The sequence below is a fragment of the Carassius carassius genome, chromosome 6 (genome assembly GCF_963082965.1).
Source record: "Carassius carassius chromosome 6, fCarCar2.1, whole genome shotgun sequence".
Taxonomy (NCBI): domain Eukaryota; kingdom Metazoa; phylum Chordata; class Actinopteri; order Cypriniformes; family Cyprinidae; genus Carassius; species Carassius carassius.
Window position 1 is genome coordinate 21,028,387 of NC_081760.1, and position 18,529 is coordinate 21,046,915.

Genomic DNA, 18,529 nt, shown 5'->3' on the forward strand with positions numbered 1-18,529 from the left:
TTTTTCCCACAATTTGTACTGTGTCCCAACTTTTTTGGAATCGGGTTAGTATAAAACATTGTTGCGTTAATAATCTCAAAACCCATTATACCATCGCATTACATTTATTGCATATGTACAGTTTTATTACAAACTTTATTACAATTCTCTATAATAAAAAGTTTAAACTCCAAAGTTTAGATTCCAACGTGTGATACCTTCGGTAAACGGTGAATGCCAGACTGAGGTTCACTAGAAAAACCTCCTTCTGGAATGGGGCGTGTGTTTACGTCATCCCGTGCCACGCACTCGCAGACGTCGTATAGGCGGGAGTAAGGGCGGAGCGCAGAGCAGCCAGTGTCCAGTCTTATATTTCTGGCTGCTGTGGTCACTCACTGATTCAATGAACGGCACAATGGCTGCATCGTCGAACAGGATCATCCTGGGTCCCCTTGTAGCTGCTATCGACCAAGGCACGAGTTCTACACGTTTTCTGGTAAGTCGCATCTTGAGGACATGTCATCGTGTTTTGGTTTTAGACTGTATGGTTGTGATGGAGCTTTAAGTGGCTCGCATACAGACAAGACTGAGTTTGGAGAGTCCTCCGTGCCCTTGCCAACATGTGCGGGTAACTGTTAAATATACCGGAGCCGGTTCAGTCATGCCGGCACGAGGCTAAATGAACGTTAACCGAGTCCTTCTTTCTATTTATATTTATTTGTATTTAGCCTTCATACATACAAGAAATCACTGTCAAATAATAGTCCGACTCACCTAATTAATATTAATATCTTTAACTTCAAACTATAGGCTAACATACACTACCAGTCAAAAGTTTATGAACCGTAAGATTTTTAATGTAAAAATTATCTTCTGTTCACCAAGCCTGCATTTATTTGACCCAAAACACAGCAAAAACAGTAACATTTTGAAATATTATTACTAAGTTATTTAAAATAATATAATATTTTAAAATACAATTTATTCCTGTGATTTCAAAGCTATATTTTTAGCATAATAACTCCAGTCGTATGATCCTTCAGAAATCATTCTAATATTCTGATTTTGCTGCTCTAAAAAACATTATGTTGAAAACATCAGAGTAGAATTTTTTCAGGTTTCTTCAGAAGATCAGCATTTCTCTGAAATATATATATATATATATATATATATATATATATATATATATATATATATATATATATATTATAACATTATAAATGACTTATCATCACTTTTGATCAATTTAAAGCATCCTTGCTAAATAACAGGATTAATTTCTATAATCTCTTTAAAAATAATAATAATAATAATAAAATTAAGAATGGAATAGTGTATAATGTTGTAAAAGCTTTTTATTTCAGATAAATGCTGATCTTTGGATCTTTCTATTCATCAAAGAATCCTGAAAGAAAATGTACTCAACTGTTTTAAATATTGAAAATCAGCATATTAGAATTATTTCTGAAGGTCTTGTGACACTGAAGCCTGGAGTAATGATGCTGAATATTCAGCTTTGATCACAGGAATTACATTTTAAATAGTAATAATATTTCAAAATGTTACTGTTTTTGCTGTACTTTAGATCAAATAAATGCAGGCTTGATTAGCTTACTGTTCAAAAACGTTGTCTGGTAGTGTAGGCTGATTATTCTTATAGATTGAAATTTAAAATTATTATTATTTATTCTATTTTTTGTCAAATGATTTACAATGTAGAGGAGATCTGTTGGAACTCATTGTGTTCCTTAAATGTTCTCACGAAGGTCTTAAGTTTACCTTCTTAAAACCTGCAGAAACCCTGCTTGTGGTGCTCTGTTAGAAATGTCCCTATGGGCTATGTGGACACTATGTTTTAGATCTGACAAGATTGTGGCACTAATAGTGGACAACCCAATTTAATATCCTCTGTTTGGGCATCCATCAGGAAGACAAAAATGTATATATATATGTGTGTTTGTGTTAAAGAGGGTGTGCTTGTAATTCCAGGCCCTGACAAACATTCTTCATTTTGTTAAAATGATGTGGCTAGAATTGTTACTCAACAGAAGAGATCAGAATAAGGTCAAACAGTGTGATTAATGCCTTTGTAATTAACTGTTGGAAATTCTAGATTTCAACATCACCGACATTTCACTGCAATACTGCTGAAATGCAGAGGAGTATTCCAGAAAGCAAGGTTAACTTACCGTCACATATACCCTGAACTCTCAGTTGATTAACCCAAACCTGGCTTTCTTGAGCTATACTGGTTCAGTCAACTCAGAGCATGTTCAGTTAGCACAGAAGACATTCTCAACAGAGCAATGAATTCGAATTGATGGTTGTGCAATAATTTTTCTTTTTTTCAGTTTAATCTTTTAATCACTGAGAATAAATATGAAATAGTTTGTTTCATGCTAATTATATACTAAGAAATATCGCATTTATTTTTATTATAAAAATACAGTAGAATACAATAGAAAACTGTGATCCATGATGTGAGAGGACAATAAAATATGATAAATATATTAGAATAAAATGAACATTACCTTGTTATAATGTTTTACATTATAATTATATTATTTATTATAACAATAAAATAAATATAATAACATATTAGAATGTAATATTACCTATTACTTATTTCTGAAACACTGAGCTTTTATATCTGATTTCTGTCTTTCTAATACTGTATGTTGAACAGGGGCAGATTGGAGGGAAAAACAGATAATTGACTCTTATTTTATCAAAAAACTTAAAGGTTTTTGATAACTTAAATGTTCTCTGTTCTTTATAGGTTTTCAATGCAAAAACAGCAGAGCTTCTCAGTCACCATCAGGTTGAGATTAAACAGAGCTTTCCCAAAGAGGGGTGAGTATTGTGTCCTTTGTATTGACTCACACTGGTTCAATGGGGCAGTGCATTAAGCAATACAGTAAGAGTATAACTTGTGATTCAAATCACAAGTTCACTATTGGTTCATACTGTCATTCTGGATGAGCTGAATAGGATTTCTTCCATTCAAACTGATTGCAAAGATGTCAGCTGTGTTCAGTTGTGCACAATGAATGAAATGAAAATGAGAAATATTGTAAAAAATAAAGTTTTTCTATTTAAATAAAGAACAACTGTTGGATTTAGTATTGGTTAACTATATAACCCATTAAAAATGATTTATTGTCTTCCCTCAGTTGGGTGGAGGAGGATCCAAAAGAGATTCTTCAGTCTGTGTATGAGTGCATGGACAGAACCTGTGAGAAACTGACCCAGCTCAATATTGACATCTCGAACATAAAAGGTATCAAGACAACTTGTTATTTCTCCATTCAACTGTTATTACATGCTCATGGTTGTTTATTTTAATTTCTTCACGTGTTTTAATCTGTCTGCAGCTGTTGGTGTGACCAATCAGCGGGAAACCACCATTGTTTGGGACAAGGAAACGGGAGAACCACTTTATAATGCTATAGGTAAATAACATTACCTTCCTATTATATATGACCAGGGGTTGACTGGCAGTCTGGAGTAATGAAAGTTTTCTTGGTGGGCCACTGGACAATGTGGCTAGACGTCCCGTTGCTACACAGATGTATAAAGAATGACCAATGATCATTCATTGGCCTAGGTAGTCAAGTCACCTTTATTTATATAGAGCTTTATACAATACAGAGTGTGTCAAAACAGCATTAGAGTGTTAAACAGGAAAAACGTGTTCTGATCAGTGTTAGGCAGTAACTAGTTACAGTAATAATAGGACTTTTTGCAGTAACTAGTAGTAATATTTCAGTAACAATATTACAGTTGCCATCCATAAAACAGCTTGTCACTTATTTACTTTTGATGCCTCAACCCATACTGATTTGAAATCCAATAACCCAATAATTTTTTGATAATTTACATGACTCACACAGGCACATGAAGTCACCAGTTAATCAGGAAAGCTAGGAATATGGTAAAGTTTACATTCAGGAGATGGAAATAATGCCATTGCACTGCTTTTTCTCAGGAGAAAAGGTGATCTGAAGTTGTGGCCTTATGGAAGTTGTGGTATTACCAGGGGTGCACATAAGTGGTCCAAAATTAAAAATGTGCTCTGTTAATAAGTTCTGACAGCGCATTTGCGTACCGACATGGTTGACAGATGTTAATGCACAAAAATCTAGGCTATCCGTTGCTGTTTTTAAAGCAAAATGCAAAACTGACATTTCATTCATTGATGCTCTACAATTGATTTTAAGTTTGAAAATGCTGAAAATTCATATTTAAAACAATTCATATTTTGATCATTAAATACAAAAAAATAATTTTATTTAATACTCCCTTTTAATTTTAAATAGTATTTTCACTTTATTATTTAATTTATTAAAAAAATATATAATCACTATTATTAATGTATTTATAGTATTATTTAATGGGTCACACTATATGCAGTGTGAGAAAAAATTATGTGCACCACTGGGTATTGTACTCTGGCATTACAGTACATGGCTTGCTCACCACCATCCCTCTGTTCCTGATATACATTTTATTACTATAATTAAAAATCTTATGAAAGTATTTGATTTCTTTTGATAAATAATTCATGAAATATAATCATATATGGGTAACAGAGAAATTATAGCCACAGTTAACTTCAAGCTACACATGACAATACAACACTTTTATTTAAAAGTCACTATCAGTCACCATTGAGTGTTTGTAATAACTTTGACTACGATCCAATGTAGATTTTGGTCAAATGATAAGACAGAAATATATTGTTAGTATCATTTTAGAAGAATTTTATGGGGAAGAATGGAAGATACACAATTACACAACTTCTGTAGGGTGTGAAGAAAAAATAATGTAACTGGTAGTCTAACTAATTCCTGTTGCAAAAAGAAATAAGTAATAAATTACATTTATAATTTTTATTATAATTAAGTATATTTATAATGAATATTGAAAAAGTATTCCTCAATCTGTGTGCGTGCCTTATTCTGTGTACACATTCTGTGAACACAGAAGCCACATTATCACACAGAGGGATTTTATTTCAGACACTCGACTGACAATATTAGGTGAGTTTTTATTTAAAAACATGTTATTAAATGTTGTATTTTGTTGGAAAAGAGGTTCATAAAGGCTTTTCATGTTTGGCATATGTTGCTTTTTCCAATGCACATTATAAACAGTGTTGGGTAATTTACTTTAGAAAAAGTAATGAATTATTATTACTAATTACATCATCAATATTGTATTTAAATGACTTATTACTCTGTCTGAACAGTAACTAATTTACTCAATAAGTAACTTAATTATTCAAATCGCTAATTAGGCTACATCTTAAAATCCCTATAAAACTTAATAGAAATTAAACTTTCAATTTGAGTCAAACATAAAATAGTTTTTAGCCTTTTAGCTTTAAAACAACTGTAATACTTAAACATTTTTATAAAAATGTAGCCTTCTTTGGTAAATAAATAGAAATACTTTGAATAACAACATATCTGAATAAAAAAAAAGCTTAAGAAAAGTTTAATTTGGCAAGAAAAGCCAGTAAAATCCAGGTTTATGTAAAAATTACACTTTAACTAATGTAGGTAAGAATAAATTACATAAATGGCCATTGCATTCATAAGATCAACATAATCATGTGTGATTTGTTATAAGACAGCAGCGCTGTACAAATGCGCCTGTCTCTGGCTCAGCCAGCCAAAGCGCGAGCGCAGATTTGAATTTAGCAGCTGATTGCTGTGCCGCACTGAACGATCTAATCACACTGGTGTGATTGTATCAAATCTAAAAAATAATATTTGGCTATTTTTGTCTTTTGTAAGCTGCATTTCTGAGGGGGCACGTGCCTCCTCACTTTGAATGGACATGACTCCTCTGAAGTTAGTGATAATGTCAGTTAATTTCTATATAACGTTAGATCTAATTTATTATTATTATTACAATTTAATCTTTAGACTGTTTATACAGATTTCAATTTCAATGTTGATTTTAGAAGTGTTTAAATTATTTACTGTATGTAACGCAAGTACTTTGTAAGTAACTTACCTAAAAACGAGCAGTAATCCCTTACTTTACTTTTTCAGTGGATAAGTAATTTAATTACAATGACGTGTTACTTAGTAACCCATTACACCCAACACTGGTTATGAGCAACTCAAACTTGTGGTGCTTTCAGATGGAGCAGCATTTACTGCTGATTGCAGGGCCATGCTGCACTGTAAAGCTGTGCATAACAGCCTTCCCAATTTTATAATCACACTAAACCAGATGATTTAATCATGATTTCAATTTGATTTTGATTAATTGTGCAGCCCTACTTAAGACATATCAGACTGTGCAAACATGCATACTCATCAAGACGGGTATTTTGACATAAAACTTGTGTATTTGACCATTCTAGTGTAATAATGCATGAAAGAAAATGTCTCCAGTTACTGTCGTAACTTCAGTGGGAACTCCTCCACATCTCCAAAATCCTGAAACCTTATAGGATAGCACCAATTCAATTCAATTCAGGTTTATTTGTATAGCGCTTTTTACAATACAAATCGTTACAAAGCAACTTTACAGAAAATTAAGTTTCTACAATATTTAGTAATAGCTTATAAGTGGTGACTGTCAGTTTGTGCACATATGACAGGATTTGTAGAAAAATTAATACAAGACGTAGTCAGCCAGACAATGAACATTATTAATATTATTAATAATAATTAATAATTATTATATGATGCAGTCACACTTGTAGCAATATTTGTTAGTTCTGTTTGTTGATTCAGGGTTAGCATCATCTGGGGTCCTCTTGTGGGTCAGCATCATCTCTTCTCAGGGGTTCTGGATCCAGACTGGAGCTCGTGTAAATCCCATGGCAAAACATAGAAACAAATAGAGACATCATTAGAATAGCTGCTGATCCAACAAAGTAAAATCAATTAGTTTAACCCAAGCTAAAGAATAATAATGCGCATTTGATCAGATGCAACTACACTCACAATTTAAGATACATTATTCAAATGCTTGGCGAAAGAGATGTGTTTTTAATCTAGATTTAAACAGAGAGAGTGTGTCTGAACCCCGAACATTATCAGGAAAGGCTATTCCAGAGTTTGGGAGCCAAATGTGAAAAAGCTCTACCTCCTTTAGTGGACTTTGCTATCCTAGGAACTAACAAAAGGCAAGCGATGCCATGCTCGTGGGTGCCCAGCGGACTGTTGGAGCCTGCGCAGATCCTCCAGAACATAGCCATCAGATGCTGAAGAGATGATAATTTCTTATGTTGCATCTTCAACAGTGGCAGCAGAATGTCAGACAATGTGAAGGAGAATATTCAGAGGCAATTATCGCTCTCGCCGGATTTATACTGCTTGCCAGTATTTGCATGCGACTGCATAGATTAGTGACAATTGGCCAGTTTATTGAACTGACATTATCCTATAAGGTTTCAGGATTTTGGTAAAGGAGAGGAGTTCACACTGCGAATGCTTCGCAATGTAGAGTGAATGCTTAAAAGGGAACTAAAGGAATCACATGTTTTCAGATGTGTCAGACATCAGAGCTCAAGACAGCAAGGAGTTGTTTTCTGGCACTTATTGCACTTAATAACTCTTTTTAACGTCAAGCAAGGCACATCACATGCCAAGTGTATTCTCTGCTATATGCGTTAATTGAGGCATGTCATGTCTTTGCAATATGAATATCGTGATATCTACATTTGCGATATTGCGATAATTTCAGTATATTGTGCAGTTGTAACTGTTCCACAGGAGATGAGAGATATGAGCAGAGACTGTCAAGCTCCAAAAAGAACAAATATAACCAGGAGAAAGACACCAAAAAGACAGTCCACATGACTTCTGCACTATATTCACAATATAATCTTCTGAAAAATTCTGAGGCCATAAAAGTGCATTTTGTTTTATGGGTGGATTTTATAGTGTAAATTGACTTTAGCAACCCTGTATAGAAAAAAACTGTGTACAAGTTCTTCTATTTGCCATGTACACCAGGAAAGAATAGGCAAATTATTAATTTAAAGAAATGTCAATCATTCATGTTAATAAGCAAAAAAAAACTTTATTTCAAACAAATGCTCTGCTCATAATGAGCCAGTGTGTTATGATGTGGTGTTTTGGGGATCAGTTGTGGTGGGATGCTCAATGCCAGAAGATCTAGGGAAACGTTTTACTCCAAGTCCACCCCTGTTTATTAGTAGTCATATCTACTGCTTTACAGTCCAGAATCAAATAACCAAATAATTCCTTATTTGTTTGGACGTGTTTAAGTTTGGCTTGATCTGCGGACCCAGTCAACAGTAGAAAGGCTGATCAACAAAACTCCAGGCAGAAACAAAAACCACCTCAAGGTGAGAGTGATGGTGTCTCCTTGTAAACCTGAACAGTTATATCCACAATCCATCATTATGTTAATTTTTTTTCAATATGTCTGACAGTAAGTCTTTTTTAAAAGGATCATATGATATAAAATATAATTATTTTGTGTATTAGGTGTAACCGAATATGTTGGCATGCTTTAATGTTAAAAAAAAAAACACATTATTTTTCGTGTACTGTACATTATTGTAGGTCCTCTATGCCCCACCTCTCTTATTTTCTACCAATTCACTCCTTTCCGACAAGCGCAGTCTGCTCTGATTGGCCAACTGACCCAGTGCATTGTGATTGGCTGAACACAGCAAGTGTTCGTCGGAAATGTAACACCCCTTTCCATAATCTCAAGCTTCATCTTTAAAAATAAATGTAAAGACAGTTAATAATGTCCTTAGTTTTACCATCAGTTCAAGCCCGAAAGGGTAACAGAGTGGTGTGACAGACACAGTGATGAAGCTTGTATGTGTTTGCACTACACAAGCTACAGATGGTTAAGACAGCTGACTCCATTGTGTGACCCAGTCGATCTCTCACACACAATGTGCAAAATTCTGCATTTGAACAGTCAATAGTAAATACTTAAACTAATAACAAAACATACTTAAAATAGCTGATTCAGAAACGCCAGATTGTCGTACCAAAGTCAGAATTACCTCCTCTCCTAGGTTCACGAAACAGTTGTCCATAAAATGCGTTGCTGTTCTGTTGTAACTTGTAAATAATCTTAATCATTCCTAAATGCATCTACTTTCAGAAGGCCAAATAAAGTGCTTTTGCTTTTGCCTAGATACACACAGCATCTCCCTGATATGGCTGCTTCAACACTTACTGCGGTTTCTGAAACCTCACCTTCTTTCTTTGCATGAACATTTGGACGGCATTACGCAAATATTTCCACACAGTGACATAGACATGTTGGGGTGTGTTTAAATGAGCCGTTTCATGGGGGCGGTTGGCTTGGCGTGACAGAGTCTTAACTTTGATAAAGAATATCTCTTTGGTTTTGAGACTTTAGTCTTTGCAACTTCAGGGATCTTATCTATGCACAATCAGCTTGTAACACTCCAAAGAGAAAGGAAAACTTGAAATCGCATCATATGACCCCTTGAAAGTCCCCATGAAATCAAATTGGAAGTTTTGGCTTAAGTCTGGCTATGTTAGCCCTCCCCCTGATTTCTTATTTCAAACAGAAATATGTCAAAACATTGAGAAAATTTGCACTTATCAAGCCACTTTACACAAGGTTGGCAAAACTGAATAATATTTGTTACTTCTCTTGCTTCATACAGCACAAGACTGGCCTACCCATCAGCACATACTTCAGTGCAGTGAAGTTACGCTGGCTGATGGATAATGTGGAAAAGGTCCATGAAGCTGTGCTCTCTCACAGGGCCATGTTTGGAACAGTGGACTCTTGGCTTATCTGGGTAAGAACAGTGGCATTGAGGTTTCTCTTATGCATTTATATAGTGTTTGTGTACATGGTAAAAGAAGACATCTGTGCATGGCTTGGGGGCAATATACTCCAAAATAAACTCAAGCACTTGGTCATGGATTGATTTCAAATCCTCTAATCCAGTGGTTCTCAACCAGGGAACCACTGCTCTAATCAGTATGAAGTGATCATCTTGTCAATATTTTGACTAGTTTAAATAATCTGTGATAAAACCTAACTTTCAGTGCCTGACTGGGGGGAAGAAGAGAGGTGTTCATTGCACAGATGTAACCAATGCCAGCCGAACAATGCTCTTCAATATTCATACAATGGACTGGGATCCAGAGCTCTGCAAGTATGTACAAATTTGCATACAAACAGTTTTATATGAATCTTTCTGGACCAATGCTTATTTACATACACAAAAGTCAAAATGCATACTCCACCCTAAAAATTAAAGACTTTGGTTCATAAACTGGGCTTATTTGGACTACCATTATATTTGTTTTGTTACATCTGAAGAATGTAAGTCATACATTTGGATAAAATTATCAGGCTATTTTCAATTTGGAGTATCCATTTTCATGACTGGAATACACTTTTAAAATCTACTCTACACATTAAACACTTGCTAATTTGTAAATGGTTACAGAGAAAAACTGACCATCATACCCTAAATGACTGACTATCACACACTACCAATCTTTTAAATCATTCCAAACACAACAAACTCCAGCAGAAACATGCACTTCATTGCTAGGAAACCCCTGAAACTAAAATGAAAATTATATTGTTTTTAAAATCTGCCCAAAATATCAAAAAACATGAATTTGTTATGTATCCTCTGACTCTATGGAAGAGTCTATAAAATGTCAACTCTGACTGCTTAGAATCTACAGACTGGAAACCAAACAGCAAATATGCAATAATTTTGGCCAAAGTTGTGTAGTGTATTCCAGTCTTTAATGTTTTTAAATATATATTTACAACATATATTTTCTTATTCTTAAACAGATATTTTGATATACCAATGGAAATTCTGCCAAAAGTGAGAAGTTCTTCAGAGATTTATGGTTTAATGGTAAGTGTTTGACCCTAAAAAGAGAACTACTTTCTGTACTTATGTTACATAATTTACAGGTAGGATTCTGTTGTAGTAAATTGTCACATTGCTGTTAATGTGTCCTATTCAGGGTGCATTATAAGCATTTCTGTGAATGCAGGGCAAGAGAGAAATGATCTTTGCTCCAGAGCAGTGCCTGTCAAAGAGTAACTGTTTATTCTTTAACTGAACATACAAAAAAACCCACAAGCCCCAATAACGTTTTCCATCCAAAGTTGAATTTTGCTGTGGAGCAGTCATTTTAGTGTCTTTTTTTATCATGATTTTATTTTGTGTCCTGTGATCTCTTCGGGCTGACTGATAGAAAATCAGCTCTAAACTGGTGAGTATCTCTAGTTGTCCACACTGTCATGTCTTGGAAAACTGCTGTGTCATGTTATCACAGAAATTGGTGCATTTCCAATATTTCAGATTTTGGTTGTAAGTGCATTTTATATATTCCTGAGACAAGGTCTTATTGGAAATGTACCGGGTGGCGATCTTGTCATTGTTTTCCGTTGTGTTTTGGCTTAAAACCTGATGCACTGCCTGTCCTTCAGTTCTTGAACTTTTTTCATTTAGTTTTATGGCTATGTTCCTCTTCTTTGTTACCTTTTTATTCACTGTGGTTGAGGCCACACCATTTTGAGTTGCAGTGATGAAAATAAAGCAGCTTTTTCACAGTTTTTAACATATTTGGAGAGTCACTGATTCTTCTTTTTTTTTGTGGAGTATGTTTAGAGCGGAAAGTGCTTGCAGCACAGAGCGGCAGATGATTTGCCAAATATCATGTTCACTAAAGTTTTCAATTTTGTGATTTATTAATCTGACTCAAGTGTTTAATTTCTGACTAAGTAGGGGGCTGTATAATGCATGTTAATTATTACATTAATTTGTATATTATTAAATTCTTCCCCTAATGTTTTACTTTTTAATATTACATTTTTCTTACAGAAATCTGGCCCTTTAACTGGTATCCCCATATCAGGGGTAAGATTATTATTAGAAAGATTACAGTTTTATTTTTTTTTGCCTTGTTCTTATTTGGCTAATGTCTCTTAAAAGTAAGTATAATATATTGTGTCATTAATTATTTACAATTAAATTGACCATAATGCATATAAAGTATAATATCTTCAGATTCTCCAAATTAACACTTTTCCTTTAAAGTAACTTTACATTTGTTTACAGTGTCTTGGGGACCAGTCTGCTGCCCTGGTGGGACAGATGTGCTTCAAGGACGGACAAGCCAAAAATACGTATGATTTGGTTTTGTTAATTGTTTTTTCAGTTCATATGCAGTAGTATCACTGCGCAGATTCTACTCTGTAAAAAATAAAAATAAATCTGTGCCTTTATAGTAAAATACCAGAAGCTGTGGTTGCCAGAACTTCACTGTAAAAAATATGGAAGCAACATTTTAGTTTTTTTCAGACTTAAATTCACAATTAACTGATTTAACTTATTGAAGTACTAATATCTGTTTTGTACCATTGTAATACACTTATAACCACCAAAAATAGGTGGTGATGAGAAAGTCACATGATGTATCAAAGCACATCACAAATAGCTTTTCCACAAGCTGAGGGCAATACTTATATACAGAAGGTGCACAGTGTCATTCACATAAATACTAAACATCATCACGGTAACACACATGATACTGAAATAATTCAATTAATATAAATTTAACAACAATAAATGCAAGGTAAAACACTAATGTACACAACAGTTAAGAAAAAAAAAAAGTTATAAAAAAAAAAATCAAATATGAAGTGTCATGCAGGGAATTCTGGGAGTGTCATCTGGGTTTTTTTCACTGTCAATTATACAATAACGTTTTCTCTTTCAAAAAACATTATTTTAATAGTATTTTATTGTAAAATTACATTAAATGTAATTACAGCTATTCACTGTATATGGTATGGAAACTTTCTGTTAACCAATTAACAGTCTTTTACTGTTACATTTATTCATTTAGCTGACGCTTTTATCCAAAGCGACTTACAATTGCTATATATGTCAGAGGTCACACACCTCTGGAGCAACTAGGGGTTAAATGTCTTGCTCAGGGACACATTGGTGTCTCGCAGTGGATTCGAACCCGGATCTCTCACACCAAAGGCATGTGTCTTATCCACTGCGCCAACACCACACTGTTAAGATCACGATAATTTTTCACAGTGTACTTTTCTCCGAATAGCCTTGTTTGTCAACATGTAAGAATGTGTGCTTAGACTAAAGGAAGATATTGTGATTTGTATATCTGCTCAAAATGTGTAACTTGTTTGTTTTTTATTTACAGTTATGGGACTGGTTGTTTCCTGCTTAAGAACGTAGGGACTAAGGTATTCGACATGAATATAGCTTAAAAAAAATATATATATATATAATTTTTTTATTTTAATTTTTTTTTATCTATATTGTTTTTTTGTTTTTCATATCTTCATCTTTCATATAAGCCTGTGATGTCAGACCATGGACTCCTGACAACAGTCGCATATAAACTAGGGCGTGACAAGCCTGCCTGTTATGCACTAGAGGTAATGTTGTTGAATGTGGACATTGTTTATTACAAATCATGTTCCTGGCAGAGTATGTCTTACCAAAGCAATGTAAATGCTTTGTTTATGTGGCAGCTATTTCATTCCACATCTCAAAAACTTGAAAAGTCAATTCATTTCTCATAATTAATGAGTGATGTCACCAATCCTTCACCCTTGCTGAACTGGAGTTTTTCTTTTCTAGGGTTCTGTTGCCATTGCAGGGGCAGTTGTGCGTTGGCTAAAGGATAATCTTGGAATTATCCAAACCTCTACAGAACTTGGTGTGTTTGTGTAAAAGGTTATACTTATATTTATACCCTGATACAAGAGCGTAACCCAGTTTTGGAATATTTCATTTGAAACGTTTCACTTCTCACCCCAGAGCAACTAGCTGCTGACGTTGGCACATCATATGGCTGTTATTTTGTCCCTGCATTCTCTGGATTATATGCGCCATACTGGGAGCCAAGTGCTAGAGGGTTAGTTACTGATACATCCATTTGAATGATAATTTTCCATCGATGTAAGCGATGTAGAAAACACTTAAGCCTGAGAAAAAGAAAATATTCTGTTTCAAAAATATTTCTGTCTGTGAATTTCATGAGTTTATTATGTGAAGTCCAGTTGCAATTTTTGTGTTATTACCTGTGAAATGTACAACGTTGAACCTCTGTTTCTTGCTTGCAACAGAATCATCTGTGGTCTAACACAGTTCACCAATAGAAGTCATTTGGCTTTCGCAGCACTTGAAGCTGTCTGCTTCCAGACACGAGAGGTATCCCTCCATTAATTGCCATCTGCATGATTATACATTCTTATTACATGGCTCTCTGGAATAATTGATTCTGAAAATTAACTGTTGTTAAAGGAAATGTTTCTGTGTCCTACATGGCATCTGTGGTCTCTGCAAACGAATACATAATTTCAACTCAAATGTTTATTTCTTGTTTATTTTAATAGATGTGTAAAGAAATGTAGGATGCTAAAGGATGCTCACATTTGTTTCAGATTCTGGATGCAATGAACCAGGACAGTGGTATTCATCTGTCCCAGCTCCAGGTTGATGGAGGCATGACGTCTAACCGGTTACTGATGCAGCTGCAGGCCGACATACTGTGTATCCCAGTTGGTAAGATGCACATGTTCATTTTGTAAGTCTTTATATGTACTGGTATAAATGTAATTCTACTGATGTTTGCAGATGGGCAGATATAATAAGTATTTATTTACAGTAAAGCCGTCCATGCCTGAGACCACAGCTCTGGGTGCTGCTATGGCAGCAGGAGCAGCTGAAGGAGTCAGTGTGTGGAGCCTAAATCCAGAAGATCTCACAGAGGTCACTTCAGAAAGATTTGAACCTCAGATCAACCCAGAGGGTAAAGGAATCTAAAGTGCATTCATAACTAATGGAACTTGTATTTAAACTAATGTAAGTTTTCTAGTTGCAGATGAAACTTGACAGTTTATTTTTTCCCTGCGCAGAGAGTGAACTTCGATATGCTCGCTGGAAGAAAGCTGTTCAGAGGGCTATGAACTGGGAAACCACAGAACCAGTCAGCAATGGAAATGGTGTGTTTTTTTTTTTGTTGTTGTTGTTGTTGTTTATTTGACAGTTGGGTCAAATCAAAACAAAACAATCAGCTAATCATAGAGAAACACCTTATACAAATGCAATAAATAACAAAATCAGTAAATAGTTATATGTAAATATATGTTCTTGTTTTATATTTACAAATTACTTGTTTTTTTTATTTATCTGAAAATGAAAATCTTTTTTCTCAAATTTGTTTTATTCATTATATATATAATTAAATTTAAATATATGCATTTAGCAGATGCTTTTATCTAAAGTGACTTACATTGAATTCAGGCTAACAATTTTCTCCTAAAGTGTTCCCTGGGTGAGAGATATATATATATATTTATTTATTTATTTATTTTTTTAAACCAGGCCCACAAAAGTAGTCAAAGAATGATGTAAGTTTGGAGTAATCAATAACCCCAGAGGTATTGACCCAGAATGTCCAAAGTCAGGGGAAATGGTTGTTTTGCAAGATTTTTACAGAGTTACAAAGTCCTGTTTCTGGAGATTAACTTTTCTGGGAAGTAATTGATTGTCTGGTTTAGGTAGAACTAAACTCTGAAGTAAATTCAATGTCCAGGAGCAGGATAACGTTTTTGTTGGTTTGACAAAATCAGTAGTTACTTAATTGTCGCACTTGTTCTCTCTTTCTTTCCACTGTCTTGTGTGACATGGACCTGTGTTCTGGACAACCAACAGAGGAGACTAGTATCTTCAGTAGTGTTCCCCTGGGCTTTTACATTCTGGGTAGCATGTTTATGTTAATTGGAGCAAAGTACATTGCAGGTCAGTGTGAGAGCGAGTGTATGAGAGATGGTTAAAGAGATAGATGCATGTTTTGTATGTGTCCCCTCCTTAAAGTCCATCAGCTTGATAGAGAGTGGTGAGTGTACTCGTAGGATAACCACAACACATTAGTTTTCTTCCAGTAGATGTCTTGAGGTATGTGTGAATGAATGGTGTAGAATAGCTTTATATTGCAAGTCTGTAAGGAGGAAATTATGGAACAGGTCCTGTTCATGTGTGATGGGATATACTTTTTTGTGAATTGGGTGGGACAAAAGGTACCTGTTCTAAGAATCTCTCTGTCTGTCCCAAACTTGCTTTTGCTGTCACCTCTATTCAGTCTTGGTTTTCGCTTGTTCACAGTCTCTTTTCTTCTCTTCTCATCCAGTGTCACGCTATCTTTTAAACATTTGTGTGCTTGTTGAAAACCACTTTGCTCATCGGTTGAGCAAGCATGTAGTTTTTGCTGTTTTAACATTACTTTTTTTCCCTCTCACTAAAGCAGGGCAGAAGTAGACTTGAACCTTTCTGCATTTCAGAAGATGGAAGATGAAGTCATTAGAAGGCCCATGGCTTAACCCTTCGAACTCAAGATGTGCTATAGTGGCCTTGGCAAAAGACATTCCATTGAAACCGTTGTTACTGCTTTCTGCAGACATGGTACCTCAAAATGTTAAATTAAGACCTGACTGGCCATGTAGCAGAAAGTTTTATTGACCATATCTGGTATGAGGACATCATAATCTTTCATGTCCTCATTAGTGTACAGTAGTTTCCCCAAACTGTTCTCTAGAAGGAGCTCCATACTTTCACGCTGAAGCTGCTGTGGCTTTGTGTTTCTGGTATTTTGCATGTACAGTACATTCTAATGGAATTGTCAATGATAATAATCAACTCTCAGCTGTGCAAATCAGTCATTGTCCAATTTAATGTAATTTTTTAATGCACTAACAGTCACCGACATCCACAGGCATTAGTCTGTTTATGGTGGTTACATTTTAGTCTGAAGTTTGAAAGAGCAAGACGTACTATTAATACAATTTAATTACTTCTCAAACCTATTCAGGAGAGTTTTAGTGCACTTTATAAAGTATTATGCTGTTATGTGTAACAGCAAGGGAACTCCACATAATCTCATGTACATAATATTGTGATGTTTTCCTCTTTTACAATTTCATATGCCTTTTGGAAATGGTTGTTATTTTGTATGTAAAAAATACTGTGTTTAGAAATCAACCAGTCCAAAACACTGTGGCCCTGCTGATAGAAGGTGCTCTACTGCATAGCTTCTGCCTCCTATAAGAGAGACCATGAAACAAGATGTCACTTGAGCAGTATTGAGTCAACATCTCAACAATTACTGACGATGTCTGTGTAAATATATTTGAACAAACTTATCAACTTATTTCTTATCAACTGTAGCGCACTTAAATTAAATTGTCACTGTAGTTTAATCTCTTAAATTGTGCATGTAAATTACATAACTGTGCAGCCCAAGGAAGCAATGATGTTAAAATCTTAAATTAATTTGATCTAAGTGTTTCCTCTCAGTTCCCTTTCTGTTTAAATAACTAACTTTAAAGAAAACAGTTGGCACCTGATTTTCTATCATACTTGATGTCTGTGTAATGAAGTTCCACGACAATGAAGAATATATGAACAGATGTAAACAGATGATATATTTATTATTTGCTACATTTTTAATGATACAATTGCCAATATAGCAATCTTCTTTCAAAGCACAAGTTAGCATTTTAAAAAGGTTTTTTTGTCTTTGATTTTGTCCATGAATACTTGAAATGCAAAAATTATATTAAAAAAAAAAAAAAACATAAAAAAGGAGCCAGTATTAAACAGTGATTTGTTTTCTTCGTGGTATGTGCCTTTAATTGTTGAGAATTTAAAATTAAGATATCAAAATGCATACACAAGTTACATCTGGGTTGTAGATGTTAGTGAGTGATGATGTGATGTTCATAAGCACATCTTTATGCATTTCAGTTCTTTCCCCAGGATTTAAAGTACATTTTCATCATTGAATTTTCCAATTCTACACTTTTAGTACTTAGTACTGTCTTGAAATTGCTTCTGGGAATTAAATGAAAAGTATGTTTAGTCTGTCAACATGCCGGATTTATCAAGAATCAGTTTTGTCTGATAAGATGGACCAAAGATGGACTTTGTATATTTACACACACACAGAGAGCTGGGTAGTAACTGATTACATGTATTCTGGATTACGTAATCAGATTCCAAAAATTTGGTAGTTGAAATAAGATTAAATCACATTTTAAAATACTCGTAATCGGACTACAGTTACTTTCTTATTGATTTCATGATTACATATTCACATAACAGCAATAAATTATTCATAATTTATTGATTCTCCCTAATTCCTATTTTTCATCTTTTAAATGTTCCTTTTCTAAAACAGCCTAGCACTAATATACATTCAGTACGTCCTCCAGTTTTCTGGACATTATTAACACAAAGACCAATCAGGTGGATGTAATTAAACAGAAATTTGAGAGGCCACAGCATAATTTCGGTTTTAAGAAGCGGTTTCTCATCTCAACATTTTAACAATGCATCAACTACTGATGAACACATTAATGTTCATTTACTGTCTTGGGAAGACTTTTGTCTTTCAAACACATTAAATTGCACAAATTCACGTAATTGTTCTTATCTACATTTAATGCAGGGATTGGGATTCACAAAGTGACGGTTTTTGTC

General features: G+C 34.5%; 1 protein-coding gene across 5 annotated transcripts; it reads left to right on the forward strand.

Annotated features, from left to right (window-relative positions):
- Positions 1-303: 303 nt before the first annotated feature.
- LOC132142478 (glycerol kinase-like) lies at positions 304-17,463 on the forward strand. 5 transcript variants are annotated; one of them, XM_059552373.1, is made up of 21 exons: positions 304-475; positions 2,759-2,832; positions 3,153-3,259; positions 3,354-3,431; positions 8,238-8,317; positions 9,632-9,769; positions 10,023-10,132; positions 10,792-10,858; positions 11,205-11,222; positions 11,834-11,869; positions 12,071-12,138; positions 13,185-13,227; positions 13,342-13,422; positions 13,628-13,706; positions 13,808-13,904; positions 14,116-14,200; positions 14,434-14,554; positions 14,658-14,801; positions 14,908-14,994; positions 15,707-15,793; positions 16,296-17,463. In XM_059552373.1, the coding sequence occupies exons 1-21, from the start codon at positions 383-385 to the stop codon at positions 16,307-16,309; spliced, it is 1,707 nt and encodes a 568-aa protein (XP_059408356.1). In that variant the 5' UTR covers positions 304-382; the 3' UTR covers positions 16,310-17,463. The 5 variants fall into 5 exon arrangements, with proteins under 5 accessions (XP_059408356.1, XP_059408357.1, XP_059408360.1 ...); XM_059552374.1 differs by having other exon boundaries at positions 16,299-17,463; XM_059552377.1 differs by lacking the exon at positions 15,707-15,793 and having other exon boundaries at positions 305-475; positions 16,299-17,463.
- Positions 17,464-18,529: the final 1,066 nt, after the last annotated feature.

Excerpts from the sequence above, each read along its gene's own strand:
- LOC132142478 (XM_059552373.1), top strand. The coding sequence starts at position 383 with ATGAACGGCACAATGGCTGCATCGTCGAACAGGATCATCCTGGGTCCC. Across the intron at positions 11,870-12,070 it reads CTGGTATCCCCATATCAGGG|TGTCTTGGGGACCAGTCTGC; the intron begins GTAAGATTATTA and ends ATTTGTTTACAG. Across the intron at positions 14,555-14,657 it reads CATACTGTGTATCCCAGTTG|TAAAGCCGTCCATGCCTGAG; the intron begins GTAAGATGCACA and ends ATTTATTTACAG.